We start from the raw sequence: 22,861 nt of genomic DNA on the forward strand, positions 1-22,861 counted from the left end.
TGTGAATTAGACTGAACAGATGAACTGCTTTTCAAATAGGAGACTCAGGTCCAGACAGATCACCTGACTGACTCAAAGTCACACAGCTGGTTAAGGCAGAGCCATCACTAGAATTCTGGTCTTTGTGCTCTGTCACTCTATTAATGGCAACAAGTTTTTTTGAGAGGATGTATGTCAGAAGCCAATTGTGCTCCCTTTTCTTGTCTCACCCCAGTTGTACACCTTTAATGCAAAGATACTAACAACGTTGTGAGTATACAATCTGCCTGCCTGCCTGCCTGTCTGTCAGTCATTTGTGCTGCTATAACAGAATACCACAGCCTGGGTAATTTATAAAGAACAGAAATTTATTTTCTCACAGTTCTGGAGACTGGAGTGTCCAAGGTCAAGGCACTTAGCAGGTTTGGTTGTCTGGAGAGGGTTGCTCTCAGCTCCCAAGATGGGGACTTGATGCTGCATCCTCTGGAGGGGAGGAATGCTGTGTCCTTGCATGACAGAGGTGGAAGGCAAGCAGGAGGCTAATGTTCTGTTTTATCAGGGCCTTTATCCTATTCACGAAGGAGGAGTCCTAATAGCCTAATCACCTCTTAAAGGCCCCACCTCTTCATACTATCACATTGGTAAGACCTGAATTTTGGAGGGGATCCATTCAAACTGTAGCAATCTATGTATTTCTCTACTTACTTCTCTCTTCCATGTATGTATATAGTGTTTTATTTTCCCTTATGCTTTACAGCTTTTAACCATACTATGTATATTATTTTAAATCTTTAGCCATATATCATGGTCGTCGTACATCTAGGGCAGTATATCTAGATATAATTCATTCCTCTTCTTTGTATGCCTAGATTGTTTGATTATTGCAGAGTATGCATTGCTTTTAAAAGGAAAATCCAATAATGTGCTTAAAGTGAAAATGTAATGCCAATGTATGATACGGTTTTATCATACATTAATGATTTTACTACTTAAACTTTAAGAAAAGAAGTATACTTATTGACAATTCCTTATTTGCTATAGGTTTTTTCACTGCTCACATTTTTATTTTTTCTTAATTTTCTATAGAATAAAAAGTGATTACAGCCTTAACTAGTATTTTCTTTTCTAAGCAGATTCAATGTATTTTTCAGGTTATCATATTCGAGAAAAATCTAAGCAAGTCATAACATTGCTGATGGATGAACAGTTGCTATATAAAGAGAGGGAAGTGGCATGTCGGACTAGACGGCGTACCTCCTACTCTATGACATTTCCTAAAAAATTACCTGGTACAGGTAACTCACCAACAGCATGTGCTTCTGCCCCTACACCAGAAGTTCCTGCTTCAGAGAAGAAGCATAAGCTTCTTAAGGTTGCAAGGCTACGTAATAAAAGTGCGTATAATGAACATTGGCCTAACGTGCAATAGATATCATTTAAGAACAGTTAAAAAGCATAAAATATTATGTTTTATTACTAAATTTTTATTAATACTATAATTACTGTATTGGACTTCATACTGTAGCGAACAAACATGTGATTCAGTTATAAGATTTTATTCATAAATAGAATGTGAGGGAGTATTGTTTTCTGAGACTAGGTGTCTGGGTATGTGTGCATGGGTGTTATTTGATCCTATAAGTCAAGAAATTAAATTTTCTGAAATGTGCCTCAAAATCCTAAAGGTGCTCTAAAAATTCTTCCGGGGCAATACTTTTTACTCTTTCCTTTGTCTAAAACTTTAAATCTGGACTACTGAACTTTTTTAAAAAAGGAATTTATTTATAATATTATAATAGAAATCAGCAGGAAAGTGGTATTGTCTTTTCTGCCAAATTTGCTAAAACTTAAAAGAATGTCATTTTGCTCTAACTTCTCTAGTACAGACTCTGTTGATAAATTATGTATGAGGAATGGACAATTTGAGGAAGCAAAAACATTAATGAAATGTGATATACACAGCTGACCCTTGAAAGGAACTAAACTTTGTGCCTTAAGTGAAGGTCACAGTAGGGGTAATATAGTGCCTGGTATTTTCAGAGGCTTGCCTCCTAGCTTTATCATGTAAGTCTATTGTTATGATCTGAATCTTTGTGTCACCCCAAAATTCATATGTTGAAATCGAATCCCCAGTGTGATGGTATTTGGAGGTAGGGCCTTTGGGAGGTGGTCAGGTCATGAGGGTGGGGGTCTCATGAAAGTTATTCATGCCTTTGCGAAGGGGACTCCAGAGAGCTATCGCACCCTCTTTCTGCCATGTGAGGATACAACAACTCAGCAGTCTGTAGTCTGGAAGAGAACTCTCACCAGAACCTGACCAATCGTACTAGCACCCTAATCTTGGATTTCCAGCCTCCAGAACTGTGGGAAATAAATTTCTGTTGTATATAAGCCACCATTCTATGATCCTTTGTTATGGCAGTCTGAGCTAAGACATTGTTAAGCAAGATCCTAAAAGAGCTTCGGGTATTCAATATGAATAGATAATTCCAAATGTCAGTTAAGTATGGAAATTTAAAAATATTAATAGTAATACCAACACAAACTAATCATGCTAAAATTCATTCAAGTACATCTCTTAGTCAAGAGTCCTCAAATATTCCTTCAGTTTATACTTGTGGATTGGGGAGACAGAAAGACATTAAAAGAGGTGGCCATTGCAATTATAGTAGTGAACACTACCCAAATGCTTTTAAAAGTAGTGGACTTTATTTCTTTAGAGTTCCTGTTTCTTTTGAAATAAATCTTCAAAGTGACAGCAACCCATCCTGAAATTTTCTCATGGAAGACTTGAATTCAAACTGACACTAAAAACAGAGTAACAGAGCAAAACAACCAGTTATGACTCACCCAGAGTTTCTTCACCTCTTTTGCTACTTCTGCGTTACCTTTCTTACTCTTCCTTTTTCCATTTCTCTTCTCACTTCTCTTTTTCATTATAAACACATAATTATTGAATTTACTATTTAAAATTTGGACATCCAGCAGAAATTTGGAGCTACAGCAGTGAATAAAATGAAGTTCCTTTCATCATGTAACTAACATTCTAGTGAAAGAGACCAGGGTGTATCTGTCACATAAAGAAAATAGATTTAAACATGTCAGATAGTAACAAGTCCTATAAAGAGAAGGAAAGCAGAATCAGGGGACAGAGAGTAACAGGCATGGCTTTATGTTAGGTCAGGAAGTGAGGGAAGGAAGGCCTTTTAGAGGAAGTAAATATTTAAACAGAGACCTGAATGAAGTGAGGGAGCAGGCCATGTATATACATATGTCATTTTACTGTGTTTCACTTTATTGTGCTCCACAGATATTGCTTTTTTTTTTTAAACAAATTAAAGGTTTGTGGCTGCCCTGCATCCAGCAAGTTTATTGATGCCATTTTTCTAACAGAATGTTTGTACTTTGTGTCTCTGTGTCGTATCTTGGTAATTCTCTGAATATTTCAAACTTTTTCATTGTTATGATTCTGTGATTAGTGATCTTTGATGGTACCATTGTATTTGTTTTAGGGTGCTGTGAAATATGCCCATAGAAGATGAGCAAACTTAATTGCTACGTGTGTTCTCACTGTTCCACTGACTGGCTGTTCCCTTGTCTCTCTTTCTCTCCTATTCCCTGAGCCACAACAGTATTGAAATTAGGCCAGTTAATAACCCTACAATAGCCTCTAAGTTTTCAAGTAAAGGAAGGAGTGGTATGTCTCAGTCATATGTCTCTCACTTGAAAACAAAAACTAGAAATGATTAAGCTTAGTGAGGAAGGCATGTTGAAAGCTGAGATAGGCTGAAATCTAGGACTCTTGTGCTAAACAGTCAAGTTGTGAATTCAAAGGAGTTCTTGAAGGAAATTAAAAGTGCCATTCCAGTGAACACACAAATGATAAGAAAGTGAAACAGCCTTATTGCTGATGCGGAGAAAGTTTTAGAGATCCGGATAGAAGATCAAACCAGCCACAACATTCCCTTAAGCCAAAGCCTAATCTAGAGCAAGACCCTAACTCTCTTTAATTCCATAAAGCCTGAGAAAGATGAAAAAGCTGCAGAAGAACATTTTGAAGCTACCAAAGGTTGGTTCATGAGGTTTAAGGAAAGAAGCCATCTCCATGACATAAAAGTGCAAGGTGAAGCAACAAGTGCTGATGTAGAAACTGTAGCAAGTGGTCCAGCTAAGATCATCGATGAAGGTACTCTAAACAACAGATTTTTCAATGTAGACAAAATAGCCTTTCTATCGGAAGAAGATGACATCTGGGACTTTCATAGCGAGAGAAGTAGAAGTCAATGCCTGGCTTCAAAGGACAGGCTTAACTCTCTTATTAGGGACTAATGTAGCTGGTGACTTTAAGGTGAAGCCAATACTCATTTATCATTCTGAAAATCCTAGAGCCCTTAAAATTCTTTTCAAAATATTACTGCTCATTGGCAACGTCCCTAGTCACCCAAGAACACTGATGGAGATGTACAAGGAGATTAATGTTGTTTAATTAATGTAGATGTGTTTATAATTAACTGATGGAGATATATAAGGAGTTTAATGTTGTTAGCATGCCTGCGAACACAATATTCATTTTACAGCCCATGGATCAAGGAATAATTCTGACTTTCAAGTCTTATCGTTTAAGAAATACATTTCATAAGACTGTAGCTGCTATGAATAGTGATTCTTCTGATGGATCTGGGCAAAGTAAATTGAAAATCTTCTGGAAAGGATTCACCATTCTATTAATAGATGTCCTTAAGGACATTTGTGATACATGGGAGGAGGTCAAACTATCAACATTAACAGGAGTCTGGAAGCAGTTAATTCTAACCCTCGTGGATGACTTTGAGGGGTTCAAGACTCTAATGGAGGAAATCACTGCAGATTTGGTGGAAATAGCAAGAGAACTAGAATTAGAGGTGGAGCCTGAAGATATGACTGAATTGCTGCAATCCCATGATAAAATTTGAATGGATGAGGAGTTGCTTCTTATGGATGAGCAAAGAAAGTGATTTCTTTTTCTTTCTTTCTTATTTTTTTAGAAACAGGGTCTTGCTCTGTTACCCAAGCTGGAATGCAGTGGTGCAATCATAGCTTGCTTCAGCCTTTAACTCTTGGCCTCAGCCTCCTGAGTAGCTGGGACTACAGGCACCTGCCGTCATGCCTGGCTAGTTTCTTGAGATGGAATATACTCCTGGTGAAGATGCTGTGAACACTGTAGAAATGCCAAAAAAGGATTTAGAATATTACATAAGTTTAATTGAGGAAGCGGCAACAGGGCTTGAGAGGGTTGACTCCAATTTTGGAAAAAGGTCTACTGTGGGTAAAATGCTACCAAACAGCATTGCCAGGGGGTAGGGAACCTGCGGCCTTCTGATTTCAAGATTGTTCTTTTTTATGCACCAAAGGACACAAGACAAGCTTCATCTTTCTCTGTTGCACCCCTTTTAATAAAAGGATCTGTTATGTAAAATTTGCATTTAGTCAAAAGGCTGCCCTCAAGGATCCTGCAGAGGCCACATGTAGCCCCAAGGCCACCGGTTCCCCACCCAAATGAGGCAAATGTTCCACCAGCAAAAAGATTATGACTCACTGAAGGCTCAAATGATCATTAGAATTTTTTAGCAATAAAGTATTTTTTAATTAAGGTATGTACATTTTTTAAGACAATGCTATTACACATTTAGTAGACTGCAATATAGGGCAAACATAACTTTTATGTACACTGAGAAACCAAAAAATTCATGTGACTTATTTTTTTATGATATTTACTTTATTGCAGTGCTCTGGAACCAAACCTGCAGTATCTTTAAGGTGTGCCTGTGTATCAGGCAGTGGGAACAGCAGGGGCAGATGCTCTGAAACTGGAGCAGACTTGGCCTGGTTAATTGTAAGCTTAAGAAGTGAGTCCCTAAATAGATGCAGAAGTAACTCAAGTCTGATTTTATGATTCATACAAGAAATTCTAGTGTATTGTTTTATAGTCATAGATTGTGGTTTTTTTTCATAATGATATTCTCCAGTTTTATGACACATCTTATTTACTACACTGAGCTCTGAATGGTTTTGACTGTTTATACAAAAATCAATCCATCTTCAAATAAACTTTCACTACAATTTATTTTTTTAATACCACAAACACATTGACTAGCTACTTAATGTTAGACACTATTCCAGGCATGGTAAGCAAATCGAGTATATTTCTGCTCTAGTGGAGTGTATATCTTGTGATGTACTGTTTGCTTTCAAGTCTGTTTCACTAAAACATGTTACAAAAGAGTTTTGGTCAATGATAGCATCATTGAAGGAAATCTATAGTAAGAGTATCACTTAATGTGAATAGAGAATGGATGTAAAAGCTGTAGTAAATTTGTTAAAAAAAATCTGGTATTAGGTCATTAAATATGAAATGTCCAATTTCGAATCAAAAGTGTAGTTTATTATATCTCAAGCAGAACAGTTAATCAAACCTAAACTATTGATACAGTTTTGCCATCTTACCTGTAGCTTGTTTATGCCAGCAGCGAAGAAGCTTGGAGAGTGAGTGGTGATGAAATCGTGAAAGACATTTCCATAGCTTGTTGAGAATGGAATATTTTTCCTTGCAAGAAGTGGTCCAGAGCCTGGAAGAAGTGGTAGTCAGTGGGTGCAAGGTCTGGTGAACATGGCAGATGACAGAGTTTCCAAGCCCAGCTTCTATAGTCTGAGCAACATTGTTTGTGGGACATGTGGTCGAGCGTTGTACTGCAAGAGGATTGGCCTGTCTCTGTTAACCAATCTTGGCTGCTTAATCTCAAGCATCCTCATTTCATCCAGTTGGTTGCAGTAGGCATCGCTGTGATTGATTGACCAGGTTTCATGAAGCTGTGGTGGATAATACCAGCGCTGGACCACCAAACAGACACCATTAGCTTTTTCTGATGAATATTCGGTTTAGGACTGTGTTTTGGCACTTCATTTTTATGCAACCATTGTGCCAAGTGCTTGCAATTGTCAAAAATAATCCATTTTTCGTCACAAGTAACAATATGATGAAGAAATGGTTCACCTTTATGTCATGACAGCAAAGAAAGGCAAGCTTCAAGACAATTTCTCTTCTGATGCTTGTTTAATTCATGCGGAACCCATCTATCCAGCTTCTTTACCTTGTCCATTTGTTTCAAATGGTTCAATATTGTTGGAATAGTAATGTCAAACCTTGCTGCTAATTCACATGTAGGTTGAGATGGATTCTTCTTTGCTACAGCTTTCAGCTCATCGTTATCCATTTTGGTCTTAGGTCACCCATGTAGCTCATTTTCAAGATTAAAATCACCAGAATGGAACTTCTCAAACCATCGACATACTGTGCATTCATTAGCCACATCCTTCCCGAACACTTTGTTGATATTTTGAGCTGTCTGTGCTGCATTGGTTCCATGACAGAGCTCATATTCAAAAATAACATGAATTTTTTACTTACCTGTGGTTTCACAGAAATTGCTCTAAAAAAAATTGGGGCCAGGCATAGTGGCTCACGCCTGTAATCCTACCACTCTGGGAGGCCAAGGCAGGAGGATTGCTTGAGCTCAGAAGTTCGAGACCAGCCTGAGCAAGAGTGAGACCCCCGTCTCTACTAAAAATAGAAAAATTAGCTGGGTGCTGTGCCATGTGCTTGTAGTCCCAGCTACCTGGGAGACTAAGGCAAGAGGATCTCTTGAGCCCAAGAGTTTGAGGTTGCAGTGAGCTATGATGACACCACTACACTCCATCTGGAGCAACAGAGCGAGACTCTGTTTCAAAAAAAAATTGAAAGATAATCACAAGCCAAAACATGTGCTTGAAAGACTGAGGATGTACCTTCATAATAAAAATAAAACAAGAAGGGTCAAAGTGAATTGTCACAGATACCAACTGTCAATACTTAAGGAAATCGGACATTTCATACTTATTAACCTAGTGCATTATTTTTATTTCATTTATCTACTATCTATACAGGTACATATTGGTTATTTAGATATGTGTGTTTGTGTTCAAAAAAGAGCAATTGGGTTAAGTACACTTGGCAATGCTATTTCTATGTGGGCATTTGAATGTGTAGCTGTATTTTAAAAGAAAAAAGAGAACCAACAGTTTGGGAGGTGGGGTGGGAAAAGATAGCAAGGTTTAGTGGGGGTATTCTTAGCAGGACAGGACAAGTAGCAAATGAAAACTTAAAGATGGGTAGATCAATGAGAATTAGGTGCATCCACAAGTGACAGTAGTAGAGGTCACAAAAATGCTAGTGGCTTAAACATAGTATGAATTTATTTCTTTCCTAAAGTAATCCATTGTAGACATTCTAGGATTGACATGGCTCTCTGTGATGTTGGGTCCAGGGCTTTTTGTGTCTTGTTGCTCCACCAAACTCAGTTTTTAACCCCCACTTCAGATTCATAGCTGCTTGAGCTCCAGCCATCACAGCTGCATTCTAGCCAGTATGAGAGAGGAGGGGTTGAATATATGTCCTTTTAAGGACACTTATTCAAAGTTGCTCATAACATCTTGCTTACACTTCTGTTTAGCACTTAGTCACATGGATGCTCCTAGCTGCTAGGGAGGCTGAGAGATACAGCCGTTATACTGGGCAGCTGTGTGCCCAGAAAGAAAGTGAAGAGATTGTATTGTTAAGGAAGATAGGGAGAATAAGTATTGGAGATAGCAAATAGTCTCTATCATCATGGAAGAGAATACAAATAAGGAGTGGATTAAGCATGGTAATATATGGTTGTCTGACTAAATGGAACAAAAAATATATATTTGAATATGTAGAAAAATACTGACAGTTGAGAACACTCAGAGCAATTCATAAAGGACCTAATAAACAGTATTTGGAAATTTCAATTTGATACAGCTAGCAACTAGGAACCATTGTAGGCCTTGGAGAACAGAAGGGATGTTTAGCTTAGTCACAGAACTTAGCTTTCTTATTACTGAAAACAGCTGTTGGTGAAAGATAATTCTTACTACTTTGTGTAGAAACGAAGGAGATACAAATTGAAGGAAGCTTTGTAAGAGTTGTTTCAATCTAGGTATCCAGGATCTGCTCTAAGGTTATAAAAATGGGGGAACAGTAATGTTTAAAGATAGAGTATAGAGAGACATTGGGTAAGTGGGTGATATATTGGAGAAGAATGAGAGAAATTGAAAATTACTGTAACATTTGAGTTATAGAGAAAATGGAGGCAAGTGATGGTATCATACAGGTAAATTTCCATCAGAAGGAATTTAAAGACATCTCTGAGTTATTTAGTTACAGTGAAATGTAAAATTGAATGTGTTGCTAAAAATCTGATTCCCAGGCTTTAGGCTGTAGAACTGAAACAGCTGTGCCTTGCTTCTTTGTGGTAAATTAGCAAGGGAAAAGAGGTACTTTAAAGAAGGTGTTATACACACATCACCACTTCTATTTTTTTCTATTCCTGGATGTTTTCCCCACGTTTTAATTCTGGTAGATAGCTTTGGGTGGTTTTTGTTTAGGTGATTTTGATATTTGAAGTCAGAGATGGGCCAAAGGATGATTGCTGTTTGATGGTAACGCAGAACCCTACAAAAAGCACAGTTGTAACTCAGCTGTGAGCATCAGAGTTAGGCTCTTTCCTTACAGGAAATGATTATTACACAAACTATCTCCAGAGACACTGCTTACAAGCAAATCAGCAAAACATTACCCATGTTGGTCATCTGATCTTTCATAAAGAGTTCTTTAGTGTTATAGAATCATTCTTTGCATTGGAACCTGTATTAAGGAAGGATTGCTCTGGTCTATGTTAAATGTAATAGCATTCTGTATCATGGAAATATTTCCCTGCAAACTGTATGATTGCTGTTGAACCAAAAATTAAACAACAGGTCCTTGAATAATGTTTCATTTAACATTGTTATAACATTGATGAGAAAAACAATGAATTCCCAGCCAAGGTTATATGTGTGGAGTTTGCATGTTCTCCCTATGTCTGTGTGGGTTTTCTCCAGGTACTCCAATGTCCTCCCACATCTCAAAGGTGTGCGTGTTAGGTAAATTGGCATGTCTACGTGGTCCCAGTGTAAGGGAGTTGTGTGTGTGCTCCCTGTGATGGGATGGTGTCCTGCCCAGGTTTGGTTCCCGCCTGGCACCCTGAGCTGCTAGGGCAGGCTCCATCCACCCACAACCCTGAACTGAACACAGCAGGTAAGTAATTATGTTACTTGTTTTTGTTAATCTTTCTTAAATGTATGTATAGCTCACATTTATTTCAATGTTTAATATTAGAAATGTTTTGGTCTTTATTTAGAAGTTTGGTGATGTTTTTATGACCAGAAATATGCTATAGGAACTTAACTCTCATTTATATCAATTAGCCTGTGGTAAAATTGGTTTTGTTACATGTCGTTTCACTTGAATTTGCAGTTTCCAAGAACCTGTCAATGTCATTAAGGACTTACTATACTGTTAAGTAGTTGTTTTGCTTTTATAATAAAAAACATCAATGTTGATGTTATTACTTCTTAAAATGAACATTTGTACTAACAGAGTTGATGTGGAGTCATACTTGGTTGTCTTATCACATACAGATGAGATGGCAGATCTTATGGTGCAAATTGTAATTGTTACTGAAACAATTACATTGATAAATGTCAAGCAGTTTGTTTTTTTAAATTTAAAAATGTAGAAAAAAGAAAATAACAATAACTTATCCCTACCACCCCAAACCAACCATTCTTAACCTCCTTGAGTACAGTCATGAATAATGACTTTTGGGTCAACAGTGGACCATGTACATGACAATAGTACCATAAGATTATAATACTGTATTTTTATTGTACCTTTTCTTTGTTTAGATATGTCTAGGTACACAAATACTTACCATTGTGTTACAATTGCCTACAGTATTTAGAACAATAACATGCTGTGCAGGTTTGTAACCTAGAGCAATGGGCTATACTATATGGCCTAGCTGTGTTATCAGCTAGGTTTTTCTAAGTACACTCTATGATGTTTGCACAACTACAAAATTGCCTAACAATGTGTTTCGCAAAACGTATCCCTGCTCTTAAGCTACATATGCCTGTATTTGCTTCCATTCTGCTTATTCTTCTTTTGTTTTTGTTTTAGAAAATCATTCTATTCTTATAAAAACAATACAGCCTTGTTATAGAGAATCAATCACTTCTAGTCTCATGATTCAGAAATAGCCATTATTAATGTTAGATGAATGTAATTCTAGGTGTCTTTCTATCCATACATACATACAGAGAGATGGATAATTAGAGATTATTTTTATAAAAATATACCATATGCTGTTGTTTTGTTTTGAGACAGGGTCTTGCTCTACCACCTAGGCTAGAGTGCAGTGGTACAATCATAGTTCATTGCAACCTCAAACTCCTGGGCTCAAGTGATCCTCCAGGCTCAGCCTCTCAAGTAGCTAGGACTACAGGCATGCAACACTATACCTGGCTGATTTTTTTTTTTTTTAGCAATGGGGTCTTGCTATGCTGCCCAGGCTGGTCTTGAACTCCTGCTCTCAAGTGATCCTCCCACCTTGGCCTCCATATGCTGTTTTTTAGTAAAAAGTATTAAAGGTCTACTTATGGCAATAAGAATATGAGCTCCATCTATCGCAGAATAACCAAAGCCTGGAAATGACACACTATACGGGATATTACTGGCCTCACAGGAGGTATGCGAACTCTTCAAGGATCTCTCCTTCAAAATATTTAAAATAAGTAAGTAAATAAAAGAAAATAAGAACAGAACATGAGAGCTGGGGTCAGAGTGACTAGGAGCTCTGCCTGTGACTATAGGGGTTGAGTTGCTTAAGGGAACTTGTCAGTATTCAGAAAATGAAATGGGGCCTGTCTTGAACATTGGGAAGGAAAACCTTGGATTACTATACTGAACCCAGACCCTCAGGGGCTGAAGTGGTCCCAGGTAGTTCTCTCTGCAAGAAGAAAATCGACTCAATTCACAAGTTAGGTCCTTAGGATTTTCACCAGTTTAAGTCAAGCAATGGGCTCACAATTCAATATCACTGAAACAGGAGAAAGTCAGCAGCAAAGAATGTATTTAGTTCCCCAAAGACTGTAGATATTGCTAAGGTCAGATTCAGGATGTATGACAGCTATGTATTTAAATAAATGAAGGATATATCACCAATTATCAAGAGATTACTAAGACTGAATGGTTCAATTTGAAAAAAGGGAACTCATAGAAATGAGAATACCTCTGAACTGAAAAACTTAGTGAACTAGAAGATATATCCAAAGAAAATGGAAAATATGAAAGTTATGTTAAGCCATATGGAGGATACTGCTACAAAGGAATGACAGTTACCATGTCAGCAAACTCTCTTCATCAGCTATAGTAGAGGCCAGTTGACAGTCATATAGTATCTTCAGAATGCTAAGAGAAAATAACAGCCTGTAATTGTGTACCCAGCAAAGCTATCATTTAAGGATGAGGGTGAAATAGTTATTTATAGATGAATGAAAAACTGAGAGTTTACTACCATGAGACCTGGATTAAAGGCTGTACCTCAAAAAGAGGAAAATTGTTCCAGAAAGATGGTTGGAAATGCATGGGAGAATGATGAACAAATGGTAAACATGTAAAAATTAAATAAACATTTTCTGTATTAAATAATGTCGAATTTTTGAGTTCAAAAAGACAGCTAAAATAGTGGGTAGCCATGGTATGTAAGTTGGGGGTGAGTGGCTCAGCATAGTTGTGTTCTAAAAGCCCTTGTATTTTTTGACAGAAGGTTAACATCTGACTCTAAACTTTTAAAGGTAGATGTGCATGATGACCTTAATAGGCTCTAAAAGAAGAGAAATAGAGTGAATAAATTACAAACAAGTGGTGAGCAAGTGGAATGAAGAAAAAATTTAAAATTTTATGAAGGGCAATAAACATAGATAAAATGGGACAAATGGAAATTAAAAAGTAAAATTTTAAAAACAAGTCAGGCCAGGCGCGGTGGCTCACGCCTGTAATCCTAGCACTCTGGGAGGCCGAGGCAGGTGGATCGCTCGAGGTCAGGAGTTCGAGACCAGCCTGAGCAAGAGCGAGACCCCGTCTCTACTAAAAATAGAAACAAATTATCTGGCCAACTAAAAATATATATAGAAAAAATTAGCTGGGCATGGTGGCGCATGCCTGTAGTCCTAGCTACTTGGGAGGCTGAGGCAGTAGGATCGCTTAAGCCCAGGAGTCTGAGGTTGCTGTGAGCTAGGCTGATGCCATGGCACTCACTATAGCCCGGGCAACAGAGTGAGACTCTGTCTCAAAAATAAATAAATAAATAAAAACAAGTCAAAGTATATTAATAATTACAATAAATAGCAACAGATTAAATTCATCTGTTAAAAGGCAGAGAGTATCAAATTGGGGAAAAAGAAATCCAGATATATGCTGCAAGTATAAATTCACAGGCAAGTTGAAAGCAAATGGTGGAAAAATATAAATCAGTATATACTAACTAGAAGAAAGCTGGTGTAGCTATATTGATATCAGACAAAGTAGAATTTAAAGCAAAGAACATTATTAAGAATAATGATGAAATGTTCAATTCCCCAGGAAGATACAGCATTTCTAAATGTGAATATGCCCAATAAAATAACTTCAAGGTATATAAAGCAAAAGCTGGTAAAGTACAGGAAGAAATGGAAATATCCACCATCATAGTAGACAATTTCAATTTTTTTTGTTGTTGTTGTTGAGACAGTCTCACTCTGCTGCCTGGGCTAGAGTGCCATGGTGTCAGCCTAGCTCACAGCAACCTCAAACTCCCAGGCTCAAGCAATCCTTCTGCCTCAGCCTCCCGAGTAGCTGGGACTACAGGCATGTGCATGGTATGCCCAACTAGTTTTTTCTATATATTTTTAGTTGGCCCGCTAATTTCTTTCTATTTTTAGTAGAGATGGGGTTTCACTCTTGCTCAGGCTGGTATCGAACTCCTGACCTCAAGTGATCCTCCCGCTTCAGCCTCCCAGAGTGCTAGGATTACAGGTGTGAGCCCCCGCACCCAGACCATAGTAGACAATTTCAAAACATCTCTTTGAACTATTGATAGGTGAAGTATATAAAACATTTTTTAAAATATAGATTTTATAATTGATTTTATTATAAAGAAAGTCTTTACATTTTGAAAAAATCTGTATCACATAAGCCACTTTTTGTGACCAAAATACCATTGAATTTGAAGTCAATAAAAAATATAAATAAGTTTCCATACTTTTGAATGTGGAAATATTTCTTTTAGAATCAGAAGAAAAGGATTCCCATTCTCCTTCTAATTCAGCTTTGCACTAGAGGTCCTAGCCATCACAGTAAAACAAGTAAAAGAAAATAGGTGTTGGAATGGAAAAAACAAACGTTATTTGTAGATGATAGGATTTTTCTTTTTTTTTTTTTTTAAGACAGAGTCTCGCTCTGTTGCCCGGGCTAGAGTGAGTACCGTGGTGTCAGCCTAGCTCACAGCAACCTCAAACTCCTGGGCTTAAGTGATCCTACTGCCTCAGCCTCCCGAGTAGCTGGGACTACAGGCATGTGCCACCATGCCCGGCTAATTTTTTTTCTATATATATTTTTAGTTGGCCAGATAATCTGTTTCTATTTTTAGTAGAGACGGGATCTCGCTCTTGCTCAGGCTGGTCTCGAACTCCTGAGCTCGATCGATCCGCCCGCCTCGGCCTCCCAGAGTGCTAGGATTACAGGCGTGAGCCACCGCGCCTGGCCTATGATAGAATTTTTCTATAGAAAACTCGAGAAGATCTATAAACATAAAAATAAGAGTTTTAGCAAAGTGGCTTGCTATAACATCAAGATATAAAATCAGATTATATTTTATGTATCAGTAACAAATAGTAAATAATTTTTTAAAAATACCATTTGTAATAGTTAAAAATCTTGATGTTAGGAGTAAATCTTACAAAAGATGTATAAGATCTGATACTAAAGGTTATAATGCTTAATTGAAATACATTAAAGGAGACCTATATAAATGGAAATATATTCCATGTTTATTAAAATAATCAAATATGTCAGTTCTCTCCAAATTGTCTAAATTTCGTGGAGAGTTTCTCAACCTTGGTACTGTTGATATTTTGAGCCAGGTTATTCTTTGTTGTGGTGGCTGTGCATTATAGGATGTTAAGCATCAACCCTGGCCTCTACACACTGGGTGCTATTAGCACAAATCCCTTCCTGTTGTGAAAATCAAAATGTCTGCAGACATTGCCAAATGTCCTCTAGGGGCCGAAATTGCTCTCACTTGAGAACCACTCATTCAGTGCAATTGCAATCAAAATCCAAAAAGGATTTTAAAAATTGAATTTGAAGGGCTGATTCCAAAATTTCTCTGGAAGAATCAAAAGGTCAAGAATATCCAAAATATTCCTGAAGAAGAATAAGGTGAAATGCTTGCCTTTCTAATAATAAGACTAAAACTATAGTAATCATGACAGTGGTATTGATGCAGGATGGATTCATGGACCAATGGAATGAGCCATAAGTCCAGAAAACAGACCTATGTGACCACGGAATCTCAGTAAATGACAAAGGTGGTGTTTCACACTGGTGGGGAAAAGATGAACTGCTCAATAAATAATAGTAGGATGATTGTTTATCCATATTGAAAAAAATGAAATTAGGTCTCTACCTTATGCATTAAAAAATTCTGAATGAATTAAAGATTTAAAAGTAAAAAAGCAAAACTTTAAAATGTTTAGAAGAAAATTTAGGAGAATATCTTTTTTACATTGAGATAGAGAAGGAGTTCTTGAACATAAAAGAAAAAGTGTAAACTATTTTTAAAAAGCATTTATAAATTTGACTCTTATAGTAAGCACAATTCTGAGAATAAGCCCCAAATGACCCTTGCCTTTCAATAACCCCCACCCCTTTGAGCATGGGTAGAACCTGTGAATATGATGAATTATCACGCCCATGACTGTTACATTAATATGACAAAAAAGAAATTATCCAGGTGGGCCTGATCAATCATGAGTCTTTTAAAAGCGGAGAGTTTTCTTCAGCTGCTACAGAAGAGGAAGTTAGATTCTAAGTGTGAGAAGGATTTGAGGCACTACTGGCTTGAAGATAGAGTGATAAGGAATGCCGGTGGCCTCTAGAAGAAGCTAAGGATGGCCCCTAGTTGCCAGCCAGCCAGTAAATGGAGACCTTAGTCCTACAATTACAAGGAGCTGAATTCTGCCAACCTGAATGATCTTGGAAGTGGACTCTTTCCCACAGACTCCAGATAAGAATCCAACTTGGCCAACACCTTGATTTTAGTCTTGTGAGACCCAGAAACAGAACTCAGTCAACCTGCCTGGCTTCTGACTTACACAACTGTGAGATAATAAATGGGTGTTGTTTTAGGCCAATAAGTTTATGGTAATTTGTTATAGCAGCAATATAAAACTAAGGAAACTATATTAAATTTTTTCATATTCAAAAATTCTATGCCCAGACCCATGTCAAGAAGCTTTTTTGCTATGTTTTCTTCTAGTGGTTTTATACTTTCAGGTCTTACGTTTAAGTCTTTTATCCATTTTGAGTTGATTTTTGTGAGATAAGGGTCCAATTTCATTCTTTTGCAATCCTACCCTTATCTCAGAAGCAATTTAGCTAATGTAGATATAGCACAATAAACTTTGGCTGTTATTTGTCCTAGGTTTTGTTTCTCGGCCACCAGTTATTTTTATTCTTTTTCTTTTAGAAATTACTTTTATATATCTGTTTCCACGTTAGATTACTGTTGTGAAATTTTTTGATTAGTGTTACTTTAAAAAAATCTCATTAAGTATTGGGTGATGGGAATTCTGTGTTGTATTTTCACACTATCTTAACCCGGGATATCAAACCTGGATATCAAAACCTGCTTTTGTAGTGATTGTTTATTTCTCCTTGTCCCTGGAGCTAAGCATTTAACATAGTTTGCGAATTTTCCTGTTTCCCATTATTCTTACATGAGAACTATTGGCAGTGTCTCAATTTTATATACTATTGTTAACAAAATGCTGAAATAAAATTACTTGAAGTCACTTTTTAAGATCTCCAGCAATAAAAGTTGGTTCTTTCCCACTTTTTCTTATCTACCTATTTCAAATTTAATTTAAAAAACTTGGTCTGGGTGCAGTGGCTGATGCCTATAATCCCAGCACTTTGAGAGGATGAGGCAGGAGAGGATCAATTGAGGCCAAGAGTTCGAGACTAGCCTGGAAAACATAGCAAGACCCTGTATCCACAAAAAATTAAATAATTAGCTGGGCATGGTGGCTCACATCTGTAGTTCCAGCTACTCAGGAGGCTGAGGCAGGAGGATCGTTTGAGCCCAGGAGCTTGAGGCTGCAGTGAGCTATGATTGTGCCACTGCACTCCAGCCTGGGCAACAGAATGAGACCCCATTTCTGGAAAAAAAATCATCTGCTTAAACATCTCTGCTTTTTTGGTCTTTGTCCTTCTCTTTTCACCTTTTTAAAAAACATGCCTTTCCCCCACTAATCTCACCTGTCAAGAAAGATTTACAGTATTTGTATACTGTATCTCCTGTCCTTTTGAAGCATTTCTCAGAAGTAAATAGAAGCAGAGTAATAAAGCAGAAGCACAGAGGTGTGTCTACAGTGGATGCTGTGTGTGCCTCCCAGATCCTTGCTTCAGGATCAAGGCACTCTTTCCCTCTGCTGCTGGGAAGGTTGATGGCTATGGGCTCTCGGCTGAGTCCTCTTCTGGGAATTCCCAACAGTTGAAGAGAGCCTCTTCGCTCAATTTCATGCCGCCTCCCTAAGGGATCCTACATCCAGTGACTTGTGGATGTGATATGGACTTCAACACTGGACAACTGTGAAGAGCCATTCCAGCTTCAAAGCTCCTGCAGGGATCTGCTGAGACCTCTGTTGCAGCCGCATGACAGTTCAGTTTCTCCTTTGGCCCAATACTGCATCCTTTGCTCCTTGCAGATACCGTTTCTAAGAGTGCTTTCTAATGGACCTCTCCCACGTACACGTCGGAGTCTGAGAGTCTGCTTCCTGGGGAACCCAACCTACGATAATGACTTTTCCTCTAGATTTAAAATATAGGGCAATATTAATATGTGTACATAAATTGAGAATAGGGAATAAAGCAAATGGGGCAAAATAATAACAATGGGTGACTCTGGATGAAGAATATATGGACATTGTACTATTGCAACTTTTCTGTAAGTTTGAAATTATTACCAAATGAAAGTTTTTTTAAAAATAGGACAAATATCAATTACTTGAAGATGCTTAAGTGTAATTATATGCCAAGACAATGAACTTGGAGTCAGAGTTCCAAACTCATGATTCTGTGAAAGTCAGATATAAATTTAACCATGAGACTTTACTTTTATATCTTATCAGTTCTTCATTAGTCCACTGAGTATTTTCTATGATGAAATATGTTTTTCTATTAAAAATTAATTTTAAGTAAATTACTTAATTTACTTAAATTACACCTGAAAGGACACTGTCAATCCATAGCAGCAGTGTTTATTAGATGCTAATTAATAAATGGAAGAGTTCGGAAATTTGTTCAATCTATGGAGCATTTCAGTTCCAAAATATACTGTTGCATCAATAGTTTGCATGTCAGTTTGATATCTCATCTAAGAAATATCATCACAGGGCTTACCAGTTCTGCTTTGTGGTATTATCTGAGTGGTACATGCTCAGTGAGATCCACAGCTTCTCTCTCGATAGTTTCTACAAAGTACTTACAGCCTTGCTATCTAAACATTCATCTTTGAGTGACTCAGTAGCTTCATTTCCTGCAGCATCTTCACTTTTTCCCCTGAAGTTTCTCATTCACATACTAGTCCTTCTTGGCTTGTGACTTCACAATTTCAATTGGTAAGTAGTTCACGATACCAAAGAGACTTCATTTCCACTAAGGAACTAAATATGTGTTCTCTCCTTCCACTTGCTTATGAAAATACAGGAATAAATGTATAATCACCTAATCTAATTAAGCACACCTCACTTCCAGTGTTGGGCTATCTGATACTCAAAGAAGAGTTTAATGAAATTCCGTAGCTTTCCTTCTTGCCCCATAAAATAACTTAAGATAGTTTTATAACATTTTAGCTATTCTAGGCAAAAATACATCTCCAAAAATGCAAGATATTTTTCACAATTCTATTTCTCTCGCAGTTTACTTCAAAATTGACTTTCTGAAATTTATATTAATCTACTTCTGTGATGTCTAAAACCTGAGTCCTTATCATTTCACAGATTATTGCTGAACGCTGGAGTGATAATATAGTTCCTGAATAAATCCAATGAAAGTAGATAGGTGATCTAAACCCCAAGTCATCACTGTTTGCCAGTGTTAATTATAAAATCTCCAAGTGCAAAATAAGTCCATTTTAATTATTCATTTTCATGTGAAGTTACAACAAAATGAAAAGCTACAACTATAGATGAAACATTCTTGTTGTTTCTTTAGTATCTCTGGCATCTACCATACTTGCTCCTTTTGCCCACATAGTTCCTTATGCTTGGAATAATTTCTCTTCCTCTACATTTATCCTTCAAAGCCTTGCACAGATTTTACTTCGTTTCTGAGGATCTTTCTGATTACTCTGGTGAACATTGCTTTTTTTCTCCTTAGAGTGTATATTCCTAAAGTTTAGTTAATTCAAGAAAGTTTAGCACGTAATTGTTCTCTGATTGTTTCCTGTAAGTCTGTATTAGAGTCAGCTACTTAGGATATACCCTTTTTGAAGGTAAAAACCATGTCTTGTATCATTGCTTTTCAAGATATTTTTCTTGCAAAACCTCTAAAATAATATTGAAAAATTATGTACCTCACACATTTTTAAGTTGACATGTGAAATTTTATAATACACTGCAAAAGATATAATTCTGGCATATTGCTAATATTGACATTAAAGACAGAAAAGAAAAACAAACCAAAATTGTTATATCAGTCTTCTAAAGGAATCTAAATACCGTTGTAATCGATACCTGTAGTTATTCATTTGAAAAAAAATACATGAAGTCTTCTTTAACTGTTGGAAATTTTAAATTATTCCCTTTTCTCCTTGAAGTCATGTTTTTATTCCACATTCCTCACAGAGCTTTATCTAATATAAAGTGTTTTTATGCTTGGAAATACATATCAACATGTATATTAATTGTAATTATTTTTCTAAATTTTCTAAATGACCAGAGGTTTTGATGTTTCTTCTAGATTGACTTATCAATATAGTCATTGTTAGTGTACAGTTCATCAGAACCACATAAATGTATTATAAATTTTTATGAATACTTATCAAAGAATATAATTGGAAATTCGTTTATGAGACACATGGGACTGCGTGTTTACTCATATAAGAATAATACTTATTGCTAGATACAAGTAGAGTTCAGCATAAATTGTTTTACATTTTTATAGATGTAAATGCTTAGAAAACTTGTTCATCTAAATTGTAATGAGTCTAGAAAGTGTTTTGTTGTAGCAATGACTGTCAATTCTATGAATTCTTTCCAAGTAATATGCCAAAAATTATATGGTAATTTATTATAAAAATATTTTTCATGTCTTGTTGACAGTTAACTTGATTAGGTCTTTCTTCAGTGTTATTGAAAGCAAGAATTGGAACCACCCTACTTAGAAAAAGATTTGTTAAGCAGTCATTAGGAGTAATTTACGTTCTCAATTTCTGGGAATAATACCAAAAAGCTTTACTCGAATTTATCAAAATAACTATTAATTATATCTGTTATACTTTAATTTAACTCAATATACTCAGAAAATATGGAGAAAATTAAGATATTAGTTACAATGTATCTGTCAATATAACAATTTTTGAGAAAATGATTTTATTGTATCATATGCTTTAAATATATTTTCATCAACTCTTCAGCACTGCAGATTTGACTCATTTAATTTTTGGAAAAGATTTACCATATAACTTAGTTGACAACACCAACCCTCATTGTCAAAACAACTTAGGCAAATCAGATCTTAAGTTTTTTTCAGGGAACGTCTTACTTTATTTATTCAAATAAATGTGTAAATAAGCATTGCTCTGACTGTCTTCACACTCCTAAATTCTTTTCCTAAGATGAGTAGCAAAAGCATGGAGCTTTGCCTTGAGTTTGTTGCATTGATAACACAAGTGTCCCTGCCTCCCAGGCTTTCTTTGCTTTGCTCTCTGGGGAGCCTGCCTTAGGGATGAAGCATTCTTTGACAGTAGTTGAAGGATGAAAAGCACAAGGACATTAAATGAAACTCCTCAGCTGTCCTGCTGCTCCATACTATAATATATCTGAATACCAAACATCTTGGTACAGACCAAAGTACCTTGTTACTTATTCCATGCTTTACTGTTGAAAGAAATATGTGTGAGACAGGACAATCTTGAAGCTCTACCTTGGATTTTCCATGCCTTAATTAAAGGAGGCTTCCCCTATACCAGTATTTTTTTTACTGTTGTTTGGGGCCTTAGAGTTTCTTTTGCTTTGGGAAGAGGTACCGTAATAAGATGGGTGAGGATATGTCTGTCTTTTGTAAAATGGGAGAAAAGTGATTGAGAGGGAAGGGGGTGGGGAAGAACTAGCTTGATGCTTCTGTGCAGTCACATTCTCAGGCATGTTTGTTTTTGGAAAGAATATATGTGGAAGTTGCTAATCTGGAAATTGATTCCTTTAAAACTATGCCCACCTAGCCCTTTGGAGGTCTTTACATACCTCCAGTACTGTCACACACCAGTTTGAAGTTTGCTTTCTTATACTTATTGTACCCAACAGTATGCTGAGATAAGAGTTGGTACTAAATACCTTTAGAGTTAGATTTTAGAATTGGTACTAATACATAGTAATTAACAGAGGAAGGAAGTGATATTGAGACTGCAAAAACATTAAATTTAGTAAAAATATGTGAGCAGAAATATCAGTTTATTTTCATTAGTGTTTTCTTTTATGCTTAAATTTTAAAAATTGTGTTACAAGTTTTCTTATCAAATCTATATATTTCTGATTAGTCTTTCTTAGCATACATGAAAGTCACACTGAAGTAATAAAGTTCTTTTAAATATTAATTAGAATAATTATAGTTCCTGCTTTGCTAAAATTTCATTTGACTAGTTTTCACATTTTCAAACTATTTTCTATACTGTATTATACCTTATTTTAAAAAAATATGTTTCAAATAATGAAGTTATAACAGAGTTGATGTGGGAAAGGGCTAGAAAAGTTGTACTTTTTAAATCAGTCTGAACTTGTCAATTATCATAAAGGGGTATATTAGTGATTAATACTTATAGGTTACCATTGGCAGATGATGCATATTTAGCAGGCAAAATGAATCTTGAGACGTGATTAACTTGAAAATTGTGAACTAATATGAAAACATTACTGTTTTTTGCCATAATACAATCTTAGCTTTATGTTGTTGACAGAAAATGCTTCCAACGCGGGATTAAAACAAGAGCAGTGCCAAGATATTCTGTTGCCCATGGAAACTGTGTTGTCCCAGGAAACACTTCCACTCAAGATTAATGCTTGGAAATCAACAGACGTAAGTCATTGTCATGGTTTCCTATTGCTGCTCTAACAAATTACCACAAATTTTATGCCTTAAAACAACACAAATTTATCTTACAGTTCTGTAGATTAGAAGTCTGACCCAGGTCTCACTGGGCTAAAATTAAGGTGTCCTCAGGGCTGTGTTCCTTTCTGGAGGCCCTAAGGCTGTGGCCCCCAACCCTCAGGCTATGGCCAATAGCAGTCAGTGGCCTGTTAGGAACCAGGCCTCCTATCACCTCCTGAGCTCCGCCTCTGCTTTGCCGCCTCCACGTCTGTGGAAAAATTATCTTCCATGAAAACACTCCCTGATGCCAAAATGGTTGGGGACCAGTGCCCTAAAGGACAA

The 22,861-nt window shown here is 36.6% G+C and overlaps 1 protein-coding gene across 1 annotated transcript in view; it reads left to right on the plus strand.

Annotated features, from left to right (window-relative positions):
- ENTHD1 (ENTH domain containing 1) overlaps nucleotides 1-22,861 on the plus strand; it is a 110,785-nt gene that overhangs the window by 18,887 nt on the left and 69,037 nt on the right. Inside the window, exons 2-3 of the mRNA XM_045554861.1 lie at nucleotides 1,131-1,373; nucleotides 22,389-22,507. Of these exons, the coding sequence (XP_045410817.1) occupies nucleotides 1,131-1,373; nucleotides 22,389-22,507 (362 nt within the window). The remainder of the gene's footprint in view (nucleotides 1-1,130; nucleotides 1,374-22,388; nucleotides 22,508-22,861) is intronic.

This window comes from Lemur catta, chromosome 6, assembly GCF_020740605.2.
Source record: "Lemur catta isolate mLemCat1 chromosome 6, mLemCat1.pri, whole genome shotgun sequence".
In the NCBI taxonomy this organism is placed as follows: domain Eukaryota; kingdom Metazoa; phylum Chordata; class Mammalia; order Primates; family Lemuridae; genus Lemur; species Lemur catta.